Below are 24,547 nucleotides of genomic sequence, written 5' to 3'. Positions count from 1 at the left end.
GGTGGCTAAACTTTTTGGGCTCCTGTGCCAAAAATTATGCGCGCGCTTGCACGCTCAGGTGCCAGCACCAGAAGGCAATGCGCACCCTCGACACCCCATACGTATGCGCGCACAATCCCCACCCATCCCCGTCGCCTTTTTACCTGCAAATGTGCCTCACGGCTGATTTTCAACTGATTTGAGGCCTTTTTCGGCCTTCCAGAGGCTTTAGGATGGGGAGGGCAAAAACGCCCCTATCCCCCACTTGGTGCAGGAGGCCGACTAGGCCATGCCCACCCATCAACTGGGCAGAGAACCCTTTGCTAAAATTTGTGAAGACCACCCCTGGGAAGCAATATGCTCCGTCCCATATTTGGGTAGACCAGGTTGCCCTGATTAAAAAAAACAACAACAACACTTAAATGGAGAAAGCTAAACATTTATAAAATCTGTAGAGCCCTGATAATTAAAAAAAAATTGTACAAGCACCTCCAATAATAACTAGACAAACAGCCTTTGCGGTTAGTTGCCAAGCTAATGGACCACAAGACCCTAGAAATATTTTTCTGGTTTCTGGTTTCCACCAACCTTTGGGAGCCAGGCTGATGCTTGGTGCTTTCTATTGTCCCTGGTGATTTTATAACATGCCTTCTAGGACTTTGTACCATTGTAAGATGGCTTCTTGGCAAGAGAAGCAAAACAGCAAATTAGACTGAAGGGAAAAAGCTAATTGGAGCGATGATATCTAAAGTTGATTCCTCCAAGGCTTTGGGTGCTCTTTTTTCTTTCCTGGCATCTGTAAATGGTTTCTTTGCTTTGAGGTTGACCTGATCCACCCTTTCATCTGTGTTTCACCCCCAGACCATCCCAGTGTCCCTAAAATGGCTATTGGGGGGGGGGTGTTGATTTTCCACAGTATCATAATTTGAATATCCAGACATACCCTGTTTCCCTGAAAATACGACCTATCCTGAAAGTAAGTCCTAGCTTGATTTTTACACCTGTGCCCCATATAAGCCCTACCCCACAAAATAAGCCCTAATTAAGATCCCGCTCACTCCAGGGTGCACAGGTAAAAATTAAGCTAAAGATGGGGGGTGGAGCTGCCCTACTGCTTACCAACTCAATCTGGAGCTCTGTTATCGGCTGCAGAGGCCTTCAGAAAAGCTTTGCCAACTGCAGAAGAAGTCCCTGAAGGCCTCTGACCGCGAAAAGGAGGCCAGGGGTGACACACGCAAGTGAGGTTAGTCAGTGGATGACATCCCCTGAAAATAAGACCTGGTGCTTTTTTTTGGTGGCAAAAAATATCTAAGATAAGGTCTTATTTTCGGGGAAACACAGTACATACCAGCAAAATAAGGCATCCTGAATAATATTGTAGCCCACGCTGCCATTTATATATCTATATTTTATTTTATTTTCCCTTCATTGGACTCATGAAATTCAATTACTAAAATAAGAGACAGTGTGATGTTCTCCAGAGCCACTAGGGAACATGCTGGCTAATGCAGACATATCTGGATGGAAGCCACTGTGTTTAATTGCACTCCTTTTTTTTAAAAGAAATCTGCTGATATTATGCCCTTTTAAGTTGGCAGCAATCCACATTGGCAATATATTGCAGTGATCACAGGAACTATCTCACCCCCAGTTTATGAAAAACAGTCGGATGGCAATGCTTACTAGAATTGTTATCTTTTACAAAAAGAAAATGAGGCATGGCGCTTGGCTAAAGGTATAGCTGCTGCTTGAGAAAATTCCTGTACGTGTCTTCCATGCAGAGAAATTTTATAAAACGAGGATTTTTTTTCTCTCCCTTGTAATAATATCCATGGCTTGTTATGTACTTGCTTTTCTTTCTCTCGTTCTTTCTTTCTTTTATGCTTGTTTTGAATGCGTTCAGCTCTTCAAGAAAACAAGAGCTGCGTAATTATTATTTATGTCTTCCATTGTCTCTTCCCCGTAGCAGAATAGTCTCTGGATCCTTTTTCTAAACAAAAGAAACACCCAGTAAAAGTTAGAAAGCAGGACATAGGAAAAGAGAATAAACTAGTGGATTACAACTTTCTTCTTTTTTTAAAAAAAGAACCCCTTTCTTCTGGGCTTTTAAAATTCTCCGTAAAGCGTGCAGTTTAAATTCTAAGACTGTAAAGGGACAAAAAAAAAGGTCAGTCAGTATCAGAGAGCTTGTTGATTTAACAATGGCCTTGTTTAGCAACAGAAATTCTGGTCCCAATTTTTGGTTGCAAGTAGAAGACTGCCTTTAAAGCCCAGTGGAGTGACTGGGTGTGTTGAACCCATAGATGGGAGGTTGAGTTGGTCGGTTTCAGGGCTGGGGTTCAAATTTCTTAACCGATTCTATGGGCGTGGCCTAATTTGTGGGTGTGGCTTGGTGGTCATGTGACTGGGTGGCGTGCTTTGCTGACTGGGCATGGCTTGTGTTATAAATTATACAAGCCACGGCCAGTATATATTGATAATATGCTATATTAAAACTATTTATGTACATATTTATTTTTTTATTTAAAAAAAAGATCTACTTTTACCCAAAATCAGGCAAAGCAGGAACGGAGTGTGTCCAGTCACACTTAGCCAATAAAGTATTCTATTCTATTCTATTCTATTCTATTCTATTCTATTCTATTCTATTCTATTCTATTCTGATTAAGTTGCTCACAGAATCACAGATTCACTTAGAGATCTGTGTTTCTGTAATCTTCTACCTGATTCTGTCACATAAAATTTGCTTGCAAGCAAACTAATAAAATCTTCTAGCAAGCAAACTCACAAAATTAACTCACAACACACCATGTATGTAAATATTGAATTTTTTTATTAAAAAAGAGCAACTTTTACCCAAAATCAGGCAAAGCAGGCAGGCAGATTGCGTTGCTCACAGAATCACAGATTCACTTAGAGATCTATGATTCTGCAATCTGCTACCTGAGTCTGCACTGAAAAATAGAAGCTTCAGTCCTAAGGAAGATTCAGCTCTGCTTTTAGATTAGCTAGAAAGCAAGGAATCCAACGATTTCCTGCTTTCTAGCTAATCTAAATCTCCCGGCACAGCAGAACAGCTGATAGTCGGGGAGGGGGGGGAAAGGGAAAAATAGCAACTTACCAAAAGCAGGTAAGTTTGATGGTGCACATGCCAGGTAAGGAGTGAGTGGGAGGGGCAGGGCAGGACTAGCCAATGGTGCGATTTGCCAGTTTTCCGAACTGGGTAGAATCTTAACAACCGGTTCTATAGAACCGGACCAACCAGGTAGGGTCCCATCCCTGGTCAGCTTCACTGGGCATCAGTCAATGCATGGATTTTGGGCTACAGCCCAGTTTTTTCCCAAGGAGACTACGGAGAAATATAGGTAATCTTTGATTTACAACAGTTCACTTTAGTGACTACTCAAAGCTACAACAGCAAGTGACTTATGACCCCTGGTCGCATGCTCAAAATTCAGACATTTGGCACATGACTCATATTTATGGCCGTCTTAGCATCCTGGGATCATGTGATCCCCGCTGGTAGCCTTCTTCTGGCAACCAAAGTCAAGATTCACTTCACAACAGAGGTGGTATTCAGCAGGTTCTGATCGGTTCTGGAGAACAGGCAGCGGAAATTTTGAGTAGTTTGGAGAACCGGCAAATAACACCTCTGACTGGCCCTGCCCCCATCTGTTCTCTGCCTCCCGAGTCCCAGCTGATTGGCTGGATCTTCCTTTGGTTGCCCTGCAGAGGAGAACGGAGCTGGAAAGCAGGTTAGTGGGTAGGGAAGGAATGGGGATTTTGCAGTATCCTTCCCCTGCCACGCCCACCAAGCCATACCCACCAAGCCACGCCCACAGAACCTGTAGTTAAAAAAGTTTGAATCCCACTACTGCTTCACAACTGCAGTGATTCACTTAACAACTGCGGCAAGAAAGGTTGTAAAACGGGGCAAAGCTCATTTAACAAATGTCCCACTTAACAACAGAAATGTGGGGCTCGAAATTTCAAAGCCGAGAGGTAAATTGGGATTTTAAAACGTAGGAAGCAGCCTCCCTTGTTTCCTTTTGGATCGAGGGGGGCTCTCGCCACAGCCAGTGGCAGCCATTTTGTGAGAGCTTTTTCCAGTAGTTGTCCAAATCCCAAAGAGGGGGGGGGGAGGTGCCTTCTCCCACCACCCACCCCGTTTTTGCCTGCTGCCACCATAAGGACGCCCAATGGCGACTAACCTGCCAATGAAGCAAGCTCAGAGATCAGCAAAAGTTCTGTCAACTGTCTTTGCCCATTTTATCTCCTCTTGCAACGCTGGGGCCAGCTGGACCCCCTTAAGAATGGCCAGTCTAGAAGCAGACCTGCTCTGAAGGAATCCCAGCCCACCCTTTTCTGCTGCCCGCTCCCCCGTGTCCTGCTTCATGTTAAAATAGGGAAGGGGGGGATGTCCAGCACCCTCCGTCAATCCTTGACCTTCCGTGTCCCTATCAAGAAAAGAAACCAGTCTCTTTGAACCAGTATAACATAGAATGGCCACCCTGTTCATTTAAAGAGAAGGAAAGAAACCATGAAAATTCCATTTTCTGAAAGCTCATGCTAAATGATTCCACTTAAGTGTTGTTTTCAATCAGGGGTGGTATTCTACCGGTTTGGCCCGGTTCAGCTGAACCAGTAGCTCCGAGGATCATCTGTGAGCAAACTGGTTTGCTCCGACAATCAGCTCCTGGGCCCATCTGCCAGCCCCAGCTCTAGTCTGACCTTTATTTCCTGGTTTTGAAGCTCAGCTGCTTCGCGCAGCACATCTGATTGCTGCACGTCAGCTGTTGAACACATAGAGAGAATGCAGGATTGCAGGAGAAGGTCAGTGTCAACCCTCTGCGCACGTGCAAAGTGCGCCCACCAAGCCATGCCCACAGAACTGGGGGGGGGGGGAGTTGAATCCCACCACTGGTTTCAATGCAGGTAGCATGAGCCATTCTCAACCCAAAGTCAGGATTCTGACAATACACCCCCATTCAAATCATAAGTCTCTAGCCGCATCTCTCAGAGTAAACAAAATTGATTTATTAGGAGTGACCATGTCAGTGTTACCTGGGTGCAGCTGACACTAAGACACATCATTCATTTCCCCCTTGACCCTGGTCTTCCCCCCACCCCCTGGATGTATATTCTCCAATGGGACACATCCATAGCCAAGAGTCATCAATCATGCTCTCCAGTAATAATCTTGCGCGCCATCAGCTTCAGCCACCTAGCAATTATCTGAAGCATTTAAGGAATGCGCTACTTTCCCCACTCCCTTTCTGCTGGCAACTAAAAAGACCAAAGAAATATTTTTTAGTTGACACCCAACCCAGTGTCTTCCTGGTGCATGGCTTACTTGTGGGCTCAAACCTAGGATTCTTGTAGGAACTTCTTAGCAGAAAGTTGTTGGTGGTGCTACTACCCATCTCCCTGACTTGGTCCATCGGCCATGTTGGCTTGAAGGGGAAGGAGGTAAGATACACACCCACTTTTTTTTTGTTTTTTTGAGGCACCTGTGTCTTTGTAAGTTTCTCCAAACAGAGGAGAGTGCTCCAAACTTCCCAACTCTGGTGATCCTAGATGATGACCTTGCAGGACAAGCCAAGTATTGGAAGCTGTAAGTACTCCGTAGATGACCCCTTATTGTGTTTTGTGTGCAGAAAACCTCTCAGAGCCAATCCTTTCGCCGTCGGAATCTTATGTGGCCGAGAAGAAACGTTTCACACTGAATTGTAGTACCATCAATAGTTCCACGGTCACCGTCACCTGGTCCAAAGACAGTAAACCTTTCCCAACAAATGTAAAATTTGACCATGAAAACCGAACCCTCACACTGCTTGAATTCCAACAACCGGATGCGGGGACCTATACATGTACGGCCCAGAACCCTTTCAGCAAAGCCACAAGCAACCCCAGCACACTTACACTGGCATGTAAGTAATCTCCTCTTTGACGGGGCCTTTCTTCCTGCTTCATGGTGGAGATATGGCTACCAGAGTTTTCTTTCCCATCTCTAAAATGAAAAATATGGGGATTCTTACTTGACGAGAGGTGAGCCCCCTTCCTCCAAACCTTCTTGGAAGACAGCTGAAGAAGAACTTGCAAGGTGGGAAGGACCTCTGCAGAAACTCAAGGCAACCTTCTCAGATGCTGAGATGGAACCCCACCACCAAAATTCATGTTGGAAATCACCATAAGCCCCATTCCTGACCCCCCCCCCAAGAGTGCCCTTGCTGATTTGTGGGGTGGGGGTACGTTCCTCCTGCTTCCCAGCTAGGCCTTCTTCTCTTCCACCCCTTTGCCTGATTCTGCCTCCTTTCCTTTCCAGACGGGCCCAAGTCTGTTCAGTTGAACCAGTCAGGAACCATAGAGCAGCCCCTGGGTTCCGAACTGGTTCTGCTGTGTTCTGCTGAATCCGTGCCTCCAGCCAAGTTTGAGTGGTTCTTCAATAACACGGTCAAGAATGGGATGGAGAACACACTCAATGTTCCCTTGAAGGATTGGGAGGATGAAGGCAATTACACCTGCCGGGCTACAAACCCCTTCACCAAACACACCACTTCGGCCGCTGTCTATGTGAAGTTGACAGGTGAGAAGTCCAGTTTCTTGGAATTGATCACCCGTCCATGATCCTTTCTGAAGTTCTTCACGCATCCGAGTTCCTCTTGGGTCAGATGATTTGGGGCTGGAGATTATATCCTGGGAAAGATAGTATAGCAGTGTGAATCCAGGTTTATATTTTCTATCGTTCCAGATAACCCTATAATGAACCGAGTACCTTTATGAACAGAAATCTTGGTGTGGAGAACGAGGCTCCACAAAGAGAATCCATTAATAAAATGTGTTTATAGTTTCAAGATGGGAGTCATTTGTTTCTATAGAGTCTAGACTGATATTTTTCAACCTTGGGCACTTTAAGTGGTGTCGACTTCAACTCCCAGAATTCAACTCCCAGAGTTAAAGTCCACACCGCTTAAAGTGCCTAAGGTTGAGAAAGACTGCTCTTAAGAGCAGGTTTTAGGACTGAATTAATTTTATATTGGCATGACATGGATTTTATATTTGGCTTTATTTTCTGTTTAATCTTTCCCTCCCTTAAGTTCAGCATGTTTTAATCACTGCAATGTATTGTTAAAGGAGATTCAGGATAGTCTCTGTTGCTAAAAAATCTGGAAGAATCCTTTTCCATCTAACCATTTTCAATGCAATAAAAGGCAGAAAGCCTTTTAAAAATGATATGTTGTATTTTTTAAAATGCATTCATCGGAAACGGTGCTACTAAACCCCTCCTGTAATATATGTAGTTTCTTTATTACGGTGTTATTGATGCTTTATTTTTGTTCTCTACACTTCACTGCATTGCAAATAATGTGCAATTCATGCTTTGCCCTTCAAACCTTCCCAGTTGACAAGAAACCGCATTTAGGGGACAATATGATAGGAAAAATTAATTGTCAGAAATTCCAGATGCAGTAATGGAACAAAACAGTGGGTGAGATAAACGTTTTTCATTTCTCTCTGCCAACCTCGGCAGGCTAGTTAAAGCAAAGAAGAACAAATAAGAAAAGCTAAGTAAATAAAATTGTGCTTGGATGGTTTTTGATTTGCAAAGCTACTCTGTCACTGCACACATCTTGCAACATAGCAAAATTAACCTTCTAATTCTCTGCGGGGGTCAGGAGTACCAATTCAAGGCCTTTATCTTTACTGCTGAATAAAATATTGGAACAACTTTCTCTCAAAATAAGTTTTTGCACCATGGGTTATGTTCTGAACTGGACTATAGGGAGTTTGTGGTGTGTTGTCAGGGAGAACTTTGGTTGAGAAGATGTGAGAAAGGTGTCTTTTGGGGTAATATGCATATAATTGGGGGACACGGTGACTCAGTGGCTAAGACGCTGAGGTTATCGACCAGAAAGGTCGGCAGTTTGGCGGTTCGAATCCCTAGCACCATATAATGGAGTGAGCTTCCATTACTTGTCCCAGCTTCTGCCAACCTAGCAGTTCGAAAGCATGTAAAAAATGCAAGTAGAAAAATAGGGACCCCTTTGGTGGGAAGGGAACAGCATTCCGTGCGACTTTGGTGTTTAGTCATGCCGGACACATGACCACGGAGACCACGGAGCGCTGGCTTTTCGGCTTTGTAACAGAGATGAGAAACAACTAGCACATATGTGCAAGGAGGGGAACCTTTACCTTTATGCATATAATACCTGTTATATTGCATATGTATTTGGGGTTCTCTGGGAGTTGGTTTTTTCCAATCAATCTTGCTGTGACTTTTAAGAATTGGGCTATCAGGAGCCACAGTGGTGCTGTGGAGGGGATAGAATCATAGAATCCTATGGCTGGAAGGACCTTGGAGGTCTTGTAGTCCAACCTCCTTCCCACGGCAGGAAACCATGGCAGGAGATGCTACCATGCTCTTCTTTTCTTCATCCTTTCCTAGGGTTTGTGATCTGCTTCCTAACAAGGGAACATCTATGGAGATTCTCAGTCATCCAAGTCGTGGTTGTCCCAAAGGTGCTTTTTCAAAAGGCAACTGGACTTGCGTCGTTTTTCCTTGAAGATCTTTCGCTTCTCATCTGAGAAGCTTCTTCAGTTCTTAAGAGGAAAAGCGAAACGTCTTCAAGGAAAAACAAAGTAAATAAGGAGAGTGATAGCAGCACCCAGCCAACCTTGGTTGATCTTGAAATGCTCAGCAAGGTTTTACCCGGTTACTAACAGAATAACAAAGTTGGAAAGGATCTTGGAAGTCTTCTAGTCAGGGGTCTTCAACTTTGGCAACTTTAAGACTTGTGGACTTCAACTCCCAGAATTCCTAGCCAGCTTTGCTTAAGTCTTGAAGTTGCCAAGGTTGGGGGCCCCTATTTTAGTCTGACTCCTTGCCCAAATGGGGGTTAAGATAAGAACCAAGTTTCAAGTCCATCTTGAACCTGAACACTCGGTGGGTGACTCTGGGCCATTTCCTCTCTTGGTAAAATTTACCTCACAGGACTGTTGTTGTGGGGATAATGTTAAAAGAGACTACACAATTTGCATCCTGCTAATTTATTCTTTCATAGATATTTCATTACTAACTTCCTCAGTATCTTCAACCTTGACAGAACTTCTGATGTACGATCTTTACTTGAATGGTTGTGATAGGTTCAGAGATGCATTTGCCTGGGAAAGAGCTAGTGTTGAATTGTATAGCACAGCGTCAGACCAGGAAATATTTTACGACACATTTGTATTAGGTGTCAGGCATGAAATATCTGATCTAGATGTGAAGGTCCAATTATACGGATGTTTTTACTAAACAGCTTATGCACATGAGTATTCTTAACTAAAGGTTAGCCTGATTTTGACATCAGATAAGGGTTAAAGGAATTCAAGAGAATTAGATCAGCCTATTTGTGGCTGCATAGAGATGCTAGGTTGATTCCTCTCTTGACTCCACCCCTTGGTTCTGCCACTTCTTCTCCTACCTTTTGTCATAAATTGTTTGGTGATCATTTTATGTTATAAAATATTTTATAAAATTTTAATACCATAAGAATCATGAGTTCCAAAGTTTGGATGTATTCTGTAAATGAGCTTATTTGAGGTAGCTTGAATCAAAACAACAGATTATACAGATTAACCGAGTTTGAAGGGACCTTGTAGGTCATCTAGCCCAACCCCCGTCCAAGCAGACACTACACCATTTTTGTTAGATGTCAGTCCAGTCTTTTCTTGAAATTCTCAAGTGATGAAGCTTCCACAACTTTCGAAGGCAAGCTGATTAGTTGATGGTTCTCACTGTGAGAAAATGTCTCCTTATTCCCAGGTTGAATCTCTCCTTGTTCAGTTTCCATCCATTATTTATTTGTCCTGTGATTTGCCCAGCTTTGCCCAGTTAAAGCTTACAGGAAAGGGAGCTTTAGTAGCATATAGATATTAAATGCTTTTTCACTTGCACCGTGGAAATCTTTGTTGTGTTGTTTTAGCACTACCAATTGATAAGCATTTGCGAATCTAGACTGTAAACTTTTATATAAGGTTGTCATGGCATTCCTTCTCTCCTCCATACCCAAGTGTTCACTGAGATTGTTTTGAGCACGTATGGCAAAAGCCATCATTCTCCACGTTATCCCCTGCGGTGTCACACCTTCTACTTGTGTGTCAGTGTTCAGAAGCTGAATCAGGTGTGGGAAGCTGAGGTGACAAGCTGTTTTTTTTGACACACGGGATTGTGTCAGCATCCACAGCTTTTGATATTATTCTTTCTCCTACCAAGGCAATGTTTCCCAACCTTGATCATTTCTGGAGAGGTCCACTTCAACTCTCAGAATTCCACTGCCAGCATGGCTGCTGATAAGAATTCTGGCAGTTGAAGTCCATATCCCTAAAAATAGCCAAGCTTGGGAAACAGTATACAGTACTAGGGAAATGTCTATTCTTAAAGGTGCAAAGGGCTACAGCTCCACTGAAATTTTCATGACAGTGAGAACAATTAACCAGGGGAGCAACTTGCCTTCAGAAGTTGTAGGTACTCCATCACTGGAGGTTTTTTAAGAAGAGATTGGACAACCATTTATCTGAAATGCTACAGGGCAGAGGTCTCCAAACTTGGCAACTTTAAGACTTGTGGCTGGAGAATCCTGGGAGTTGAATTCCACAAGACTTAAAGTGGTCAAGTTTGGAGACCTTTGATATAGGGTCTCCTGCTGGTTGGACTAGAAGACCTCCAAGGTCCTTCCCAACTCTTGTTATTCTGTTGGGTTCCCATCTTAGCTTCATGTTCAGAAGATACAAAATTGTACAGAGTAATATTTTACCTGTAAATGACTTTTCCTGTTTTAATTGCAATAATACATGTGCAAAACAACCATTTTAAACTCAGCGTAAACCATTCTAAACTTGACTGTAAAGAAATATGATTTTTGTAATAGATTTGTCAAAGTCTGGAATGCTCTACCTGATTCAGTTGTCTCAGCTACACGTTTTCACAGTTTTAGTCACAAATTGACATCCGTGGAGCTCACTTCATATCGTCCCTGTCATTTTATTTTTTATATTATTTGTGTTTTTGTTTCTGTTTGGCAAATTATAAATAAATAAAATCAATAGATAAAAAAATACCAGGCATAGGGTAGGACTTCCACTGAAATCGAACCCCCAACTTTCCCAACGCGAGGCGATTAGCTTCACCACGAGGCCACCACACCTATTTGCCTCAGATCTTGCTTAATGTCAGCTGGATTCAAAATCCAAGAAAGAAAACCTTAGACTTCATTTAAAATAGAGAAAAGTACTTTTACTGGCTATGAAGAGATAGCAGCAAAAGAAAGGCAAGATCTGAGGCAAATAGGCGCAGAAATTACATATTAAAAGTTATCCCAAGTCCCCTCCCCCAACAGTTCAAACTGGACATCCACTCTGAGGGTTGTATAATGTCAAGTGGGTGACATCTTCAGGTGGCGTCTCACACATCTGGTATGCCAAGACGGTTGGCCTTGGCCTAGGGAAGATAAGTGGCTGCATTTGCACAGAAAGCAGGAAAGCGTCACATCTTTTACAGTTCACACAACTTCAACCTCCAGCAGCCCTTTCCCCAAGAAGCCCAAATTATCCATCTCCCCATTTCCATGGCAGCCGGCAAGAGTCAAGCAGTAAAAGATGCCAGGAAGAATTCTTGGAGGCTGACATTCTGCCCTCCTGCAAAAGAGGCGTTAGACCTCGGAAAAGAGAAGATAGGAAAATAACAGGAAAATGAACATTCCAGATAAAGCTAAATATACAAAAGTACATCAAGGTTTGTCAGGATATTTAGAGCGAAAAGCTGGTACAAGTTTAGGGGCCCTGACATCACGGTCATTTACCCATTCCGACTGAGAAGGAGTAAAAATGTTTCCAAACAACTAAATATTGGAGTCTTCCTTTCTGTTTCCTTCACATGTCTTCTCTGACAGATGAGAGTTCGATACAGTCCCGTATGTCGCCTGCAGCCATTGCTGGAACAACTATCGGTACTGTGGCTGGCGTGGTGCTTTGCGTGATCGTTGTGTACTTCCTGTGCACCAAGGCTACCTGTTGGTAAGTCCCCCACCGAGTCGACGTTCCCAATTGGGTGCATCCTCTTATCGAACTTCTCTGGGTCCTTCTTCCTCTGGGTGCCCGGTTTCACTTAACTTTGGACTTGCACTCTAACGGTCTGGTGGCACCAATCTCACCAATGGTTGTTTTCTTTCCTCCTTCTTCACCTTGGATCAGAATCTCTCCCGGTACAATCTTTTGGAAGCTCTTAAGGGGGCAAATGGCAGGGCACAACAGTTCTAATATGCACTCACAGCCCACAATGAGTCCCAAACAGTTGATGAATAGCCCAAAAGAAGTCTGCCGCAGTCTTTCGGGATAAGGCTGATAAGCACTCACCTTTATCTCCCTTGAAATGCTGCCAATGACTAAATTGCCAATTAGCTGTACAAGGCGAAACGGAGCACAAAGTCAACACGAAGCTTCAGAGTTTAAACCGACTGGAATGAACAAAGTTGCTTCCTGCAAAGGCTCATGTCCCTTTGCTCCCCCTTGATGTCTTATGGGAGGGGCCAATTATCTCCAAGCCTTACTCCCGAGTCACCTCTTTTGTCTTAACTGTTCTTGCCTTCTGGCAGCTCTGTGCAAGCGTGCACTGGGAACAGGCTCCCTCTGTTCCTCTGCCTCGCTGATGTCAGATTCTGGAGGCTCTGGAGTCAGCCTATGACTCTCAGATGGCCCCATCTCTGTGTCAGATGCAAATCCCTTGTCTGAGCCCTCCCCAGACTCCAGGACTGGCCCATGCTCCACAGGCCACTGGCGGACCACAACCATGGGATCCACTAAGGAACAGAGCAGGTATCCACATCCCAGTATCCCTGGTAGATCTGGGATTAGATTCAGTGCCCATTGCTGGATCTAATACTTCTAACAGACCGGAGCACAATGGGCCATAAGAACAGACTAACCTCAACTGGACACATCAACGTTGCAATTTCTGAGGCCTTCCAGGTATGTGGAGCTATAATCCCCATGGATGAGCCAACAGGTGTGCTGGCTGGGGATGCTGGGAGTTATAGTCCCAGTTAATCTTTGGGAAAGACCAGAGTCTTTCCTGATGTCTTAACTATTATAAAAGGTCAAGACATTGGATTCCTGGGGAGTTAAGCAGTTTGCATAGAATTTATGAATCATGTTTTTTTAAAAAAATAATATTAGTAATTATAATATTTGAAAGAGCCTAACTGGAAAGAAAAGGCTTGAAGGTCAAATTAGGGGAGAAATATAAGGGAGGGTGCCAAAATGACCATTTGGGATATTGGCAAGGAAATAGCGACCAAACATTTTATTCACACCAATCTTCTGCCGTGCAGATAAGTAAAGGCTGGCTGTGAGGGCTGGGAATTATGGGAGTTGTAGTTACAGCACATCTGGAGGGCACCTAGGTGGGACCAGAATTCCCAACCCACATGGCCGTCCAACTTATCTGTCGTTTAAATATTGCATCCCATCGGTTTGAGCTTCAAACCAATGTCAGAGAAATTTCTTTGAAAAAAAAATTGGCCTTTCTCTGTAAGTTGCAGCCCACAATTCAGGTACTCCTCAATTTATTATCATTCATTTAGCATCTGTCCTCACACTTATGACCATCACAACGTCCCCGTAGCCATGTGTTCGAGATCTGTGGTCATGCGATCGATGGTGACAGCATCCAGGGGTCTTGTGACCATAATTTGCTACCTTCCCAGTTGGTTTCTGACAAGCAAAGTCGATGAGGAAGCTGGTAGGGAAGGTTGCAAATCACGATCACATGATGCCTCGCTTAATGACCGGAGGGGGCCAGTGGCCAACAGGGCAAAATGCAAGCTCAGTGTCTGCAGGGAAGCTTCAAACTGGCAAGATGGCAGAGGCATGCCCGTATACCAAAGCATCAGTTGTTCCATCACAATCCTGCTTCTGCCCTCTTGACCTTTTGGACTCCTTCCATGCAGAAGCTTCCTTTGCAAATACAGATGCCATAAAAGTAGGACAAAATGAAAAGTGGTGTAGATAAACAGCCAGGAAGGGTTGAATTTCTAAGAATTGGGGGAGGGACAGGGGTGGGATTCTACCAGTACGCACCTATTTGCTAGAACCGGTTGTTAACATTCTAAGCAGTTCGGAGAACCGGTTGTTAGAAGAAATTCCTGGTCTAATCCTGTAAGGAAGGCAGGAAGGAAACATTCTGATGTTGCTTACAGAAACTGCCTCTCAGTTAACCCTTATTACATTCTTGGCAGGACTAGACTTCCTGTCTCAGGAATGGAGTTTTTTTCCCTCCTTTGCTGGTACTTTGCTTGTGTGGAGTGACCATTCAAAGTTACGATGGCACTGAAAAAAGTGACTTATGACCATTTTTCACACTTACGACTGTTGCAGCATCCCCACAGTCATGAGAAGCCAGGCGAGGAGATGCATGCCTCGATGTGAGTGATGTTGAGTTGGCCATGCCCAGCCAATGACATGACCACCAAGCCACACCCACCACCTAAGCCACGCCCACAGAACCGGTTGTTAAAAATTTGAATCCCACCCCTGGGGAGGGAAGGTTAGTAGTGCAGGACCCCAAATAACTTGCTGCCTGTGTCGGGAAATGGATCCCCACTTCGTTTGGGGGTCACACATATCTGCTGTTTATTTAGGAAGAAGGAACAGCACGCATCCAATGGAAACATACCCTCGGCACCCGGCCACAGTAAGTATCAGCCCTTGGGCCGGGCCGGGATCTGTGTGACGCATGCCTGTATTTGTGATACGGTCTCCCCGCTACTAACACGTCGCCTCACGGTTTAGGAGAGCCTCTCTAACCCTGGAGAAAAGGTGGAGGAGATTTTCCTGCATTCTTTAGAGCAGGGGTCTCCAAGCTTGGCAACTTTAAGACTTGTGGACTTCAACTCCCAGAGTTCCTTCTGGGAGTTGAAGTCCACAAGTCTTAAAGTTGCCAGGGTTGGAGACCTCTGTTCTAGCCTGACTTCTTGCCCAAACAGGGGTTAAGATATGAACCAAGTTTCAAGTCCATCATGAACCTGAACACTTGGTGGGTGACTCTGGGTCATTTCCTCTCTTGGTCAAACTTACCTCACAGGACTGTTGTTGTGGGGGTAATGTTAAAAGAGAGGCTGGAGAATTCTGGGACTTGAAGTCCACAAGTCTTAAAGTTGCTAAGGTTGGAGACCCCTGGCTGGCTGGGGAATTCTGGGAGTTGACATCCACACCTCTTAAAATGCCAATGGTTGAGAAACACTCCTGTAGATTTGGAGCATAGAAGAACAGGTTTCTCCATCCACAGCCCCAATGCATCCTGGGGAAATTCCTGCATGACTGGGGGATTCTGGGAGTTGGAGTCCATGCGTTTTTAAATGGTGGCAGTTGAGAAATACTGCTTGAAAAGCCAGAGTGTAGGAACGTAGGTGTCTCCATCCACAGCCCAAATGCATCCTGGGAAATTACTGCATGTTCTTTAGGTACGGGGTGGGCTTTTTCCCAGCTGGTCTGGCTCCCATTTCCATCCCTGATTTTACTCCAGGCATCTTGGTTTCTGGAAAAAGCTACTGCTTTTCTTGAGGCTCAACTCTCTTCTTCTCCCCTGTCATTCTGTGGTTTTCCCTCTGTCCTCAATTAGCCCTAAAACCAGAATCACCTGGGATTTCTGCTGCTATATTACATTTAGCTTTCATGGGGGGCGGTGGGCTGAATGGGTGAAACCCCCATAGCTCCCCAGAGGTGGTGAGATTAGGCCAGATGGTCATTTGGAGAAATGGTTCTTCGTCTCCGTTGAGCTTCTGCTACATGGATACAAGCATGAAGAAGGCATGTGGGGTGGGGGGAAGCTGTTGGCCTCTTTGTTCTACCCCTGCATTGGCTTGGATGGTCCGGACCTGGATTCAGGTAGGAAGGGAAGGTAGGTGAGTTGAACCATGGGAGATTTCCCATTCTAGAAATCTCCAGTCCCTTTTGTCAAACCAACAATGATCTTCCGTTGATCTCCCATGATCTGGAAGTTCTTTTAAGAGTTTCATATGGAAGGACCATTCAACAGAAGCGAATCTGATGCTTGGGATTGAATGGTGGACTTCTCGATGCCCTCTGAGGTTGATGATCTTCTTGTTTCATGACCCAACTCTACCCAGGAACCACCAAGTTTAAGAGAGCATCAAGAACTCCACCAGAAGGGACTTGGACCATCATGGCTCTTCCTTCCCTGGCCTTTAGTTGGACATAATAATCCAGAAAACAAAATAAGAATTTAGTTGGAGATCACCTTGGCACGGAGAGGAGAAACTTGATGTTTTCCCCATGCCCTGCCATGTCCCTTAAATCAGGAGAGACTTCCTTGCCCAGCATGTGTGGTTTCAGACAAGAATCCACGCCTGTAGGTGTGTATTACGGGCATGGATGCAATTTTGTTTATTCCAGTTCCCTGATTGTTTTTCTCTCTGTGTGTCCTATTTGTCTCTGTCATTTCAGACCAGGCCACTGATACCAAGTCCAAACCGGTAAGAATGGAATACTTATAATTTCTATCATGTCCGGATTTCAAGGTGGAAAGAAGGTCAATTAGAAAACTGGAAATATTGGGATCTAACTTTAAAATCCATTTTCAATATTGAGAGAGAGTGAGAGTGAGAGAGGGAGAGAGAGAGAGAGAGAGAGAGAGATGAAGGGCCAGTTTAAGAATGGCCCACTATTTCATTCATGCTACCTTTCTTCCATGGCAGTTTGTTCTACAGACTTCAGCAAGAAATCATACAGGGAGTCCTCAAGTTATACCCATTTGTTTAACGATAGTTCAAAGTTACGACAACCTTGGAAAAAGTTAACGACCATCATAAAAATTATCATAAAATCCGGCCTGATTCAACTTAAAGACCACAATCACGACTGAAAGTCTAGGGATGGTCAAAGGATTGCCTGTGCATATCTCCAGATTATTTGAAAACCAAATAAAACAAAAGCCCAATAAGAACTTGCTGTATTCTGTAGACCAAGTTGCTACGAAGGGGCATCATATTATTGTATTATTATTATATCGTTAATATCAATTATTCCCTGGGTCATCATAACCTTCATGGATTCTAAAGACTCAGGAACCCAAGCAGTTCTCCCCAAGGTGAGTAAAGTATAGTGCCAGTTCAGACAATCAAGAGGGCCCTTTATTTTTTGACTCATGGGTAAGTTTGGGTAAGTTAAATATTTCTGTAGTATAGTCAGTTGTTGGCCACCAAGAAGAGTTTTAAGAAAACCAGATTCAGTTGTGAAACAAAACCCTTGCAGAGAATTTCCAAAGCTGTTGCAGGGAAAAAAAACTGTTAGGAAACTATATAGATATTTCTAGTGCCAGTTTTCTGGGCCCCTACAAGTGCAGGAAGAGTTGCCACTTTCTTTTTGGGTTCCAGTGCTTTTAACTTGGCACAAGTATTGGAGGCGTGATGATGCTTAAAATGAGCAGAATCCAAGCAGAACGACCATAACACCTCTAGAGAAAACAGGGGCAAGAGGCAAAAAGAATTCAAATAGAAAAGCATGAGTATTTAAATCATAGCTTGACAAATTACATGTTTTTGGGTGCGTATTCTAAAATGGACTTCTCGGGCTTCCCAAATCGTGTTGGAAGGGCGAAGTGGGTTTGCTGTGAAAACACTGAACTAACGTTTGCATGCCTTGTTTGGTATCTGTCTCCAAAGGCACATGTGGTTGTGTCATCGTTGCTATTCCTGTTTCTTGTTTCTTCCTTGGTGGAGAGCTGACGATGCAAGGCAGTTCTGCACAGATTTTCACCCTGAGGATTGAGAGAGAGAGAGAAAGAGGCAGAAACAGAGAGAGACAGAGAGGGGGAGGGAGAGGAAGAGAGACACAGAGAGAGAAAAATAGAGAGAAATGGGGAGAGGGAGAGAGAGAGAGACAGAGGAGGAAGAGAGACAGAGATACAGAGAGATACAGAAAGACAGACAGAGACAGAGACAGAGAGATACAGAGAAAGAGAGAGAGACAGAGAGTTAGTTGTCTGTGTCTCTATTGTTCTATGTCCTGCGTTCTAATCTTTCCTTCTCTTCCCCTTCCCATCCGCTGTCCTCTTTTACAGGGTGAAGAAGACATACAATATTCAACACTAGCTTTCAACACAAAAAACACTTCTCAGCCACTCTCAAAATCCCCCCGGCCTTTGGACAGCGGGATCATTTATTCTGAAATCAAGAAAAAATGATTGTGGATTGGTCTTTCTCTGGGAGAGGTTATTTAACCCAGAAGCTTTCCCTCCAACCCTTCTGCTTCCTTCCTCTTTCGGCTGGATTCCGGTGGCGAGCTTTTCTGGGGAAGAAGGGAAGGATAAAAAAGATCTTCTCCCAAAAGGAAGGGGAAGAAAACCCTTCCCACGTGATCCATTACTGTTCAGGTGCCACCCAGCCTCTCAAAAGTTGGGTGCAAAACAGCAACGACCACCGAGTTTCTCTCCAGGATGTAATGAAAGGGCTGGCAGCCTCGTGGGAGAGCCGGCGCATGCATTTTTATCATGTGTGCAGCAGGGAGACTGTTTCACCCCTCTGAACAGGGCAGGAGGTTGCATTTTCATTCTCATTGGCCTTCCCTCCCATTCTCGTCCTCTCTGTGATTCCTGAGTGTGCCAAAACGGTTCCTTCTTTTTTTTGTTTGTTGTTTTGTTTTGCAAACTTGAGTTTGGTGTTGCCAGCCAGCTGTGGCTCCTACCCTCCTGGGCTTTTCGTGCCACGTGGAAAACAAAAAAAATATTTTTTTTTTAAAGGTCTCGTTGCCTCGGGAAAGCATATGATGTGCTGCTGGTCTTCGCTGTTTTTTAGAAGCCAGAAGACCTGATTTTCCCCAGCCAGATCTCTGCTCCTTCTATCTAGATCCTCAAATATCCCTTTGCAATTTTTAAATCAATAGGTAGATCAATTGGGCCTCTGTTCCTGGAGGTTGCGGTGCGAGGTGGTAACGACAAAGGGCATTGTGATTTTCCTTCTGGAACCGTCCTTGTTTTTTTCCAGATCAGCTACACAAATCAGAAGACACAAACAAACGAAGAACAGTCAAAGAGCCAGAGAGTGACGTGAGCAATGAGGTCCCTGTTTGAAAAATTACTTTTCCCAGGTTTCTTTTTTTTCTCCAGCAAACTGGCATTTGCTGGGCAGGAGGGAAGGAAAAGGGTAAGCACCGGACAGAGGTTTAATTCTCCCAGTGAGGTTTTCCAGAACTCTTGAGCGCCAGATGAAAATGTCTTCGGGGGTTTGTTGACAATTCCAGAACTTTGGATGAACTTCCTGCAAAAAATCAAATCAAACGTTTATTGTCAATGCACTACACGTGTACAATGAACTTGAAAAACCTTGGAGCACCATCTCTTTGGGCCGGTCCCAGCTCTTCAGACAGACTTCTTCCCTCTTGGTAGGACAGTTTGGGATGTTGCATGGAGCTACCATGAGAAGAAGCTTTTCAAATGACCTGCCAGCGTAGGAGAATTGTAAATACAGGGCTCAAAAGTTTAGATTAACTTCCCCCACTGCCGAAAAAATGCTTGAGCTGGGCAGAAAGGAAGCCAGCCTCATTGAAGGCAACCAAGCATGGAGAGAAGGTGTGTTTAGCCAAGGGAGTCTCCTCATTTTGGAGAAAAAAGCAACTGCCTTTACTAACAGTTAAGCAGTCTGCCTGCTTCAATTAAATGGTATTAGAATTAGCCAGTCTGTCTTGCCTCCAAATGCAAAGCCATTTAAGTTCTGGAGCAGGAGAGAAGAAAAAATGTATTTTTTTTAATATCTGCTGCTTGGTGTTAGGACAGCCACTTCAGTCCCTCCACTCCTTCTGCCTTCCCTGTTTCTTTCCTCCCCCCATCAGCTTCTCCCTTCCTGGCACGGTAGCATCTCATACAGCCTAGGCCTCACAACTAATTGTCAGGTGTGGCTGCACAGCCTTGGAGCAAGAGGACAATGGCACAGTGTTTTGGACTAAGGACGTCGCGTTTAACGTTCCCCGGTCTCCAAACGGAACCATCTATCATCCTATTTTTCTGGAAAGAGAAGAAGCTGCAAAGGAATTCCCATCAAGAGTCCTCGTGTTAATTGTCGTATTTGGCTTGGCAGGTGGTTTCGCCGTGGTTTTAAGCTGATCTTTTTTTCAATGGATGTGTCTGGATATCTTTTTTTTTTTTAATTTAAATAAAAAATAAATAAAACGGGAAAAAGAGGTGAGTTTGTATGTCATCAGCCCTTAAAAGAAAAAGAAAAAAATCGGAATTGCTCTCTGTTACAGGGGAGCCAACAATTGTTCATATCAAGTTTGTTGTTGCCTTGTAGGATTTGGGAAGGAGGCAATAAAGGAGAATATTTGTCATTTAGGGTTGAAATGAGGGGGTCCTTGGTGCTCTCTGAGCTGGGTTGTTTTCCGGCAGACGTTTCATGACCCAGCTAGGTAACATCATCAGTGCTAGAAGGGAGTGGGGTTTGCAGAGAGGAGGAGGAGGAGGAGGAGGAGGAGGACTGTGGGTGCTCTCTGACCTTGGTGGTTTTCCGGCAGACGTTTCATGACCCAACTAGGTAACATCATCAGTGCTAGAAGGGAGTGGGGTTTGAGGGAGGAGGAGGAGGAGGACTGTGGGTGCTCTCTGACCTTTGGTTTTCCTGCAGACATTTTATGACCCAACTAGGTAACATCATCAGTGCTAGAAGGGAGTGGGGTTTGCAGAGAGGAGGAGGAGGAGGACTGTGGGTGCTCTCTGACCTTGGTGATTTTCCGGCAGACGTTTCATGACCCAACTAGGTAACATCATCAGTGCTAGAAGGGAGTGGGGTTTGAGAGAGGAGGAGGAGGAGGACTGTGGGTGCTCTCTGACCTTGGTGATTTTCCGGCAGACGTTTCATGACCCAACTAGATAACATCATCAGTGTTACGAGTAATGAAATGTCTGCAAGAGAACAACCAACCTCAGACAGCATCAAGGATCCCACAGATTGGGGGAGGGGGGGAGGGAAGATTCTATTTTTCCCGAAATGCATAGCTTCTTCCTCTCTTTGGATTGCATGCATGGGGTGGCTGCAAAAAACCGTTGCAAGGAGGAAATTGTTATCGGAGGTTACCAAGTGATCAGAAATGTTAATGTGTATATATAGTGGCTTGCATTCAACTTGGTAAGTCACAAATCTTTGAGGGTGGGTGATGGGAGACCGTTCTAGGCCTTCAGCAGGCACAAGTTCTGACAGGGTTATTTAAAAGGCCACGGTTCTTTCCGATAACAGTAACTCCTTACATACCTAAACACTTACACGGTACACCATAATTATCCTGCAGTGTATAATTAAGCAGTTTCTCTGCAGTCTGGGCGGTACACAGAATGTTTGTGATCCTTCCACATTTTGTTTATTTCTTTATTTGTATTTCATTTTTGTTAGTTTACAAATAATTCAAGGCAGCACATATATCCAACGTACCTCCCTCCTCCTATTTTCCCCACAAACAGCAACCCTGTGAGGTGGGCTGAGAGAAAGGCACTGGCCCAAAATCACCCGGCCGGCTTTCATGGCTAAGGTGGGACTAGAACTCACTGTCTCCTGGTGATTGGCTCAAAGTTATCCAGCTGACTTTCATGCCCAGTGCGGGACTAGAACTCCCCATCTCCGTGGGATTGGCCCAAAGTCATCAAGCCGGCTTTCATGGCTAAGGCGGGACTAGAACGCTCCATCTCCATGTGATTGGCCCAAAGCCACCCAGCCATCTTTCATGGTTTAAAAGAGACCAGAACTCCCTTTTCCAACTTTCTAGCCTCGTGTCTTAACCACTAGACCAAGATTATTCACATAAACCTTAATTAGCTGTGGGTCTTCCCATTCAATCAGGGCTTGATTCCTGAGATGGGGCTGCTTTGCTATATTTTACAACCATGTCCATATTTTCATGAGAATATTGTTGGATCAGATCCCCCAGGGCGGATGGCTGTGCAGAAAAAGAAAAGGGAGATAAATATAGATAAAGAAGAACCTCTGACTCTCTTCGGTACAGATATAAATATGAAAGACATGAATCTTTTGCTGTAAAACGAACCCTAACCCAGGTAGTCCTCAGCTTACAACCATTCATTTGATGATTATTGGGGTAACGCGGTGGTTCACGTGTTTGGACACCAGGTTGACAATCGGCAAGCCCGCGTTTGAGACCCAGTTGCTGCTGTGTGACGGGGCGAGTTCCTGTCATTCACTCCAGCTCCTGCCAACTCAACAGTTTGGAAAACAGGCGGCCGAAACTACATAGATGGATATCCCTTTTGGTAGGAAACCTAAGAGGGACATGAAACGAGCCCCCAACCGGGCATCCCCCTGGGCAACAGTGATGTCACCAGCTAATATTTTCACCCCATAAGTGCCTCGGTGCCTCCAACACCAAAGCCAGTATGACTCTTCAGAAGTTAGAACGGCACTGAAAAAAGCGGCTTAATGACCGGTTTTCACACTTATAACCATCAGGGGTGGGATTCTACCGGTTCGGAACGGTTCTATCGAACCGGTTGTTATGATTCAGTGCAGTTCAGAGAACTGGCAAACCGTGGCCCCTGGCTGGCCCCGCCCCTCTCCACCCACTTCTCGCCTCCCCGCCCAGTCAGTCCTTATCGTGCATGCGCAACATTGCGCACATGCCCGATATCGCTGACTGCGTTCTCCCGCGCCCAGTCACACACCTTAAGGTATTTGTTTTTTTCCCCTGACGATCAGCTGTTCCTATGATCAACTGTGCAGGGATTCCCTTCACTGTCTTACTGCTTCACCCAGGTGGCTTCCCTGAAGCCCAGGAGGGCAAAAAATGAAGGGGGGCACAGCACCCCCTGCCCCACCTCCATTTTTTGCCTTCCTGGGCCCCAGGGAAGCCTCCTGGGAGCAAAAATACCCCCCAGGAGACTCCCTTGAGGCACAGAAGGCCCCAAAAACAGAGTGCAGGAGGGGGTTGCTGCATGCCGTCCCCCCATGCTTAGTTGTTTTTTTTTTCCTTCCTGAGCCTCAGGGTAGCTTCCTGGGAGCAAAAACACCCCCACCAGGAGGCTTTCCTGAGGCCCAGAAGGCCCAAAAACGGGGAGGTGGGTGGATTGCTGCAAAAGAAGAGGAAGAAGCCATGCCCACCCAGTGTTCTGACCCACACCTTTTCCCAACAAATCAAACACCATCCAAAAGGAACAGAAACCTTGGAACGCTTTTACAAAATAATTAGCTGTGATAAGCACAAGCCTTGCCAAACTGTGCGAGACTTGCAAAAAAAAAGATAACAGGCAAGAAATAATTTGCAAAATAAGAATCTTCAAATACAAACTCAGGATACTGGAATATCCACGAGGCTGGAGTTTCAAAACGTCTTTGCCTTCTGCAAAGTACGTTCGTTTCACAGCTGGCTTTTATCTTCTTGAAGGAGGGGCCATTACCTTGCAGCCTTACTCCCAAGTCGCCCGTGTTGTTGCAGCTGCTCGTTCCTATGAGCAATCCTGTGTGCACGCGCACTTGGCACAGGCTCCTCGGGAACCTCCTCATCGCTGCTGCCAGCCCCCACAATCTCTGAAGGCAGCAGTACACTCCCTAATGGTCCTGGCCCCTCATCTGAGTCCTCGCTCTCCTCAGCTGTCCGCACCTGCTGCCGGCTAACCACAACACCCAGTTACATGGCCATGCCCACCTAACCACGCCCACCTAGCCACACCCACAGAACCGGTTGTTGCAAAATTTGAATTCCCCCCCAATAACCATTGCAGCATCTCCACGGTCCTGTGATCAAAATTCAGATCCTTGGCAACTGGCTCATATTTATGATGGTTGCAGTGCCCTAGAGTTGCAACCTTCTGACAAGCAAAGTGAATGGGGAAGCCAGTTCCACTTAACAACGTGTCACTAACACAGGCAGTGATTTGCATAACGAGCATGGCAGGAAAGATCCTAAAACGGGGCGAAGTTTACTTCACCGCTGTCTCGCTTAGGAACAGAAATCTGGGGCTCAAGGAACAGAAATCTATAACTCAAGGACTACCTGCACTAAGGACGGAGATATGTTGGACCCTGTTTGTGCCATCAGTATCAACAAGAGAAAGCCAGCAGAGGAAAATATTAAAATCTGGACAGCTAAACAGCAGTTTTAAAATGCTTCCATTGCAGGCTGGCGATGAGACGCAGGCCATTATCATCCAATCATGGTGCATAACACAGTTCATAGCCCATGTTCCTTGGAGCATTTTTAATCCCATGAATAAGTGAGGACAGTCAACCAGTGGAACAATGGAGCCTCCAGAATTTTTTGGGGTACTCCCATCACTGCAGGCTTTTAAGAAAAGACTGGACAGTCACTTGTCTGAGATTGTATAGGGCCTCCTGCTTGAGAAGGGGTTGGACTAGATGACCTCCAAGGTCCATTCCTGCTCTCTTCTGATTGATTGATTTCCTCACCACCACCACTACACACACACAAAATTAGGGAGATGTGAGAATTGACCCCTCTGCAACTTTTCGGAGATTTTTTTTCCACGCCTGGCCGAAGTTGGGAGAAAATGTTGCTGGCT

General features: G+C 45.0%; 1 protein-coding gene across 4 annotated transcripts in view; it reads left to right on the top strand.

The window, feature by feature from the left end:
* LOC113421149 (cell adhesion molecule CEACAM5-like) overlaps positions 1-20,209 on the top strand; it is a 50,372-nt gene extending 30,163 nt beyond the window's left edge. For 2 of the 4 annotated variants that reach the window (XM_087971150.1, XM_087971154.1), the window contains 6 exons: positions 5,637-5,909; positions 6,305-6,565; positions 11,913-12,036; positions 14,658-14,710; positions 16,483-16,511; positions 18,098-20,209. In XM_087971150.1, coding sequence (XP_087827276.1) covers positions 5,637-5,909; positions 6,305-6,565; positions 11,913-12,036; positions 14,658-14,710; positions 16,483-16,511; positions 18,098-18,220 — 863 coding nt within the window. In that variant the 3' untranslated portion in view covers positions 18,221-20,209. The remainder of the gene's footprint in view (positions 1-5,636; positions 5,910-6,304; positions 6,566-11,912; positions 12,037-14,657; positions 14,711-16,482; positions 16,512-18,097) is intronic. The other 2 variants (XM_087971153.1, XM_087971151.1) reach the window with 2 other exon arrangements.
* The last annotated feature ends 4,338 nt before the right edge of the window (positions 20,210-24,547 follow it).

The sequence above is a fragment of the Notechis scutatus genome, chromosome 8 (genome assembly GCF_049901735.1).
Source record: "Notechis scutatus isolate UNSWTSFEM ecotype Mainland chromosome 8, rNotScu1.2, whole genome shotgun sequence".
In the NCBI taxonomy this organism is placed as follows: Eukaryota; Metazoa; Chordata; class Lepidosauria; order Squamata; family Elapidae; genus Notechis; species Notechis scutatus.
The sequence above is the reverse complement of the archived record's forward strand: the minus strand, read 5'-3'. Positions and strand labels throughout refer to the sequence as shown.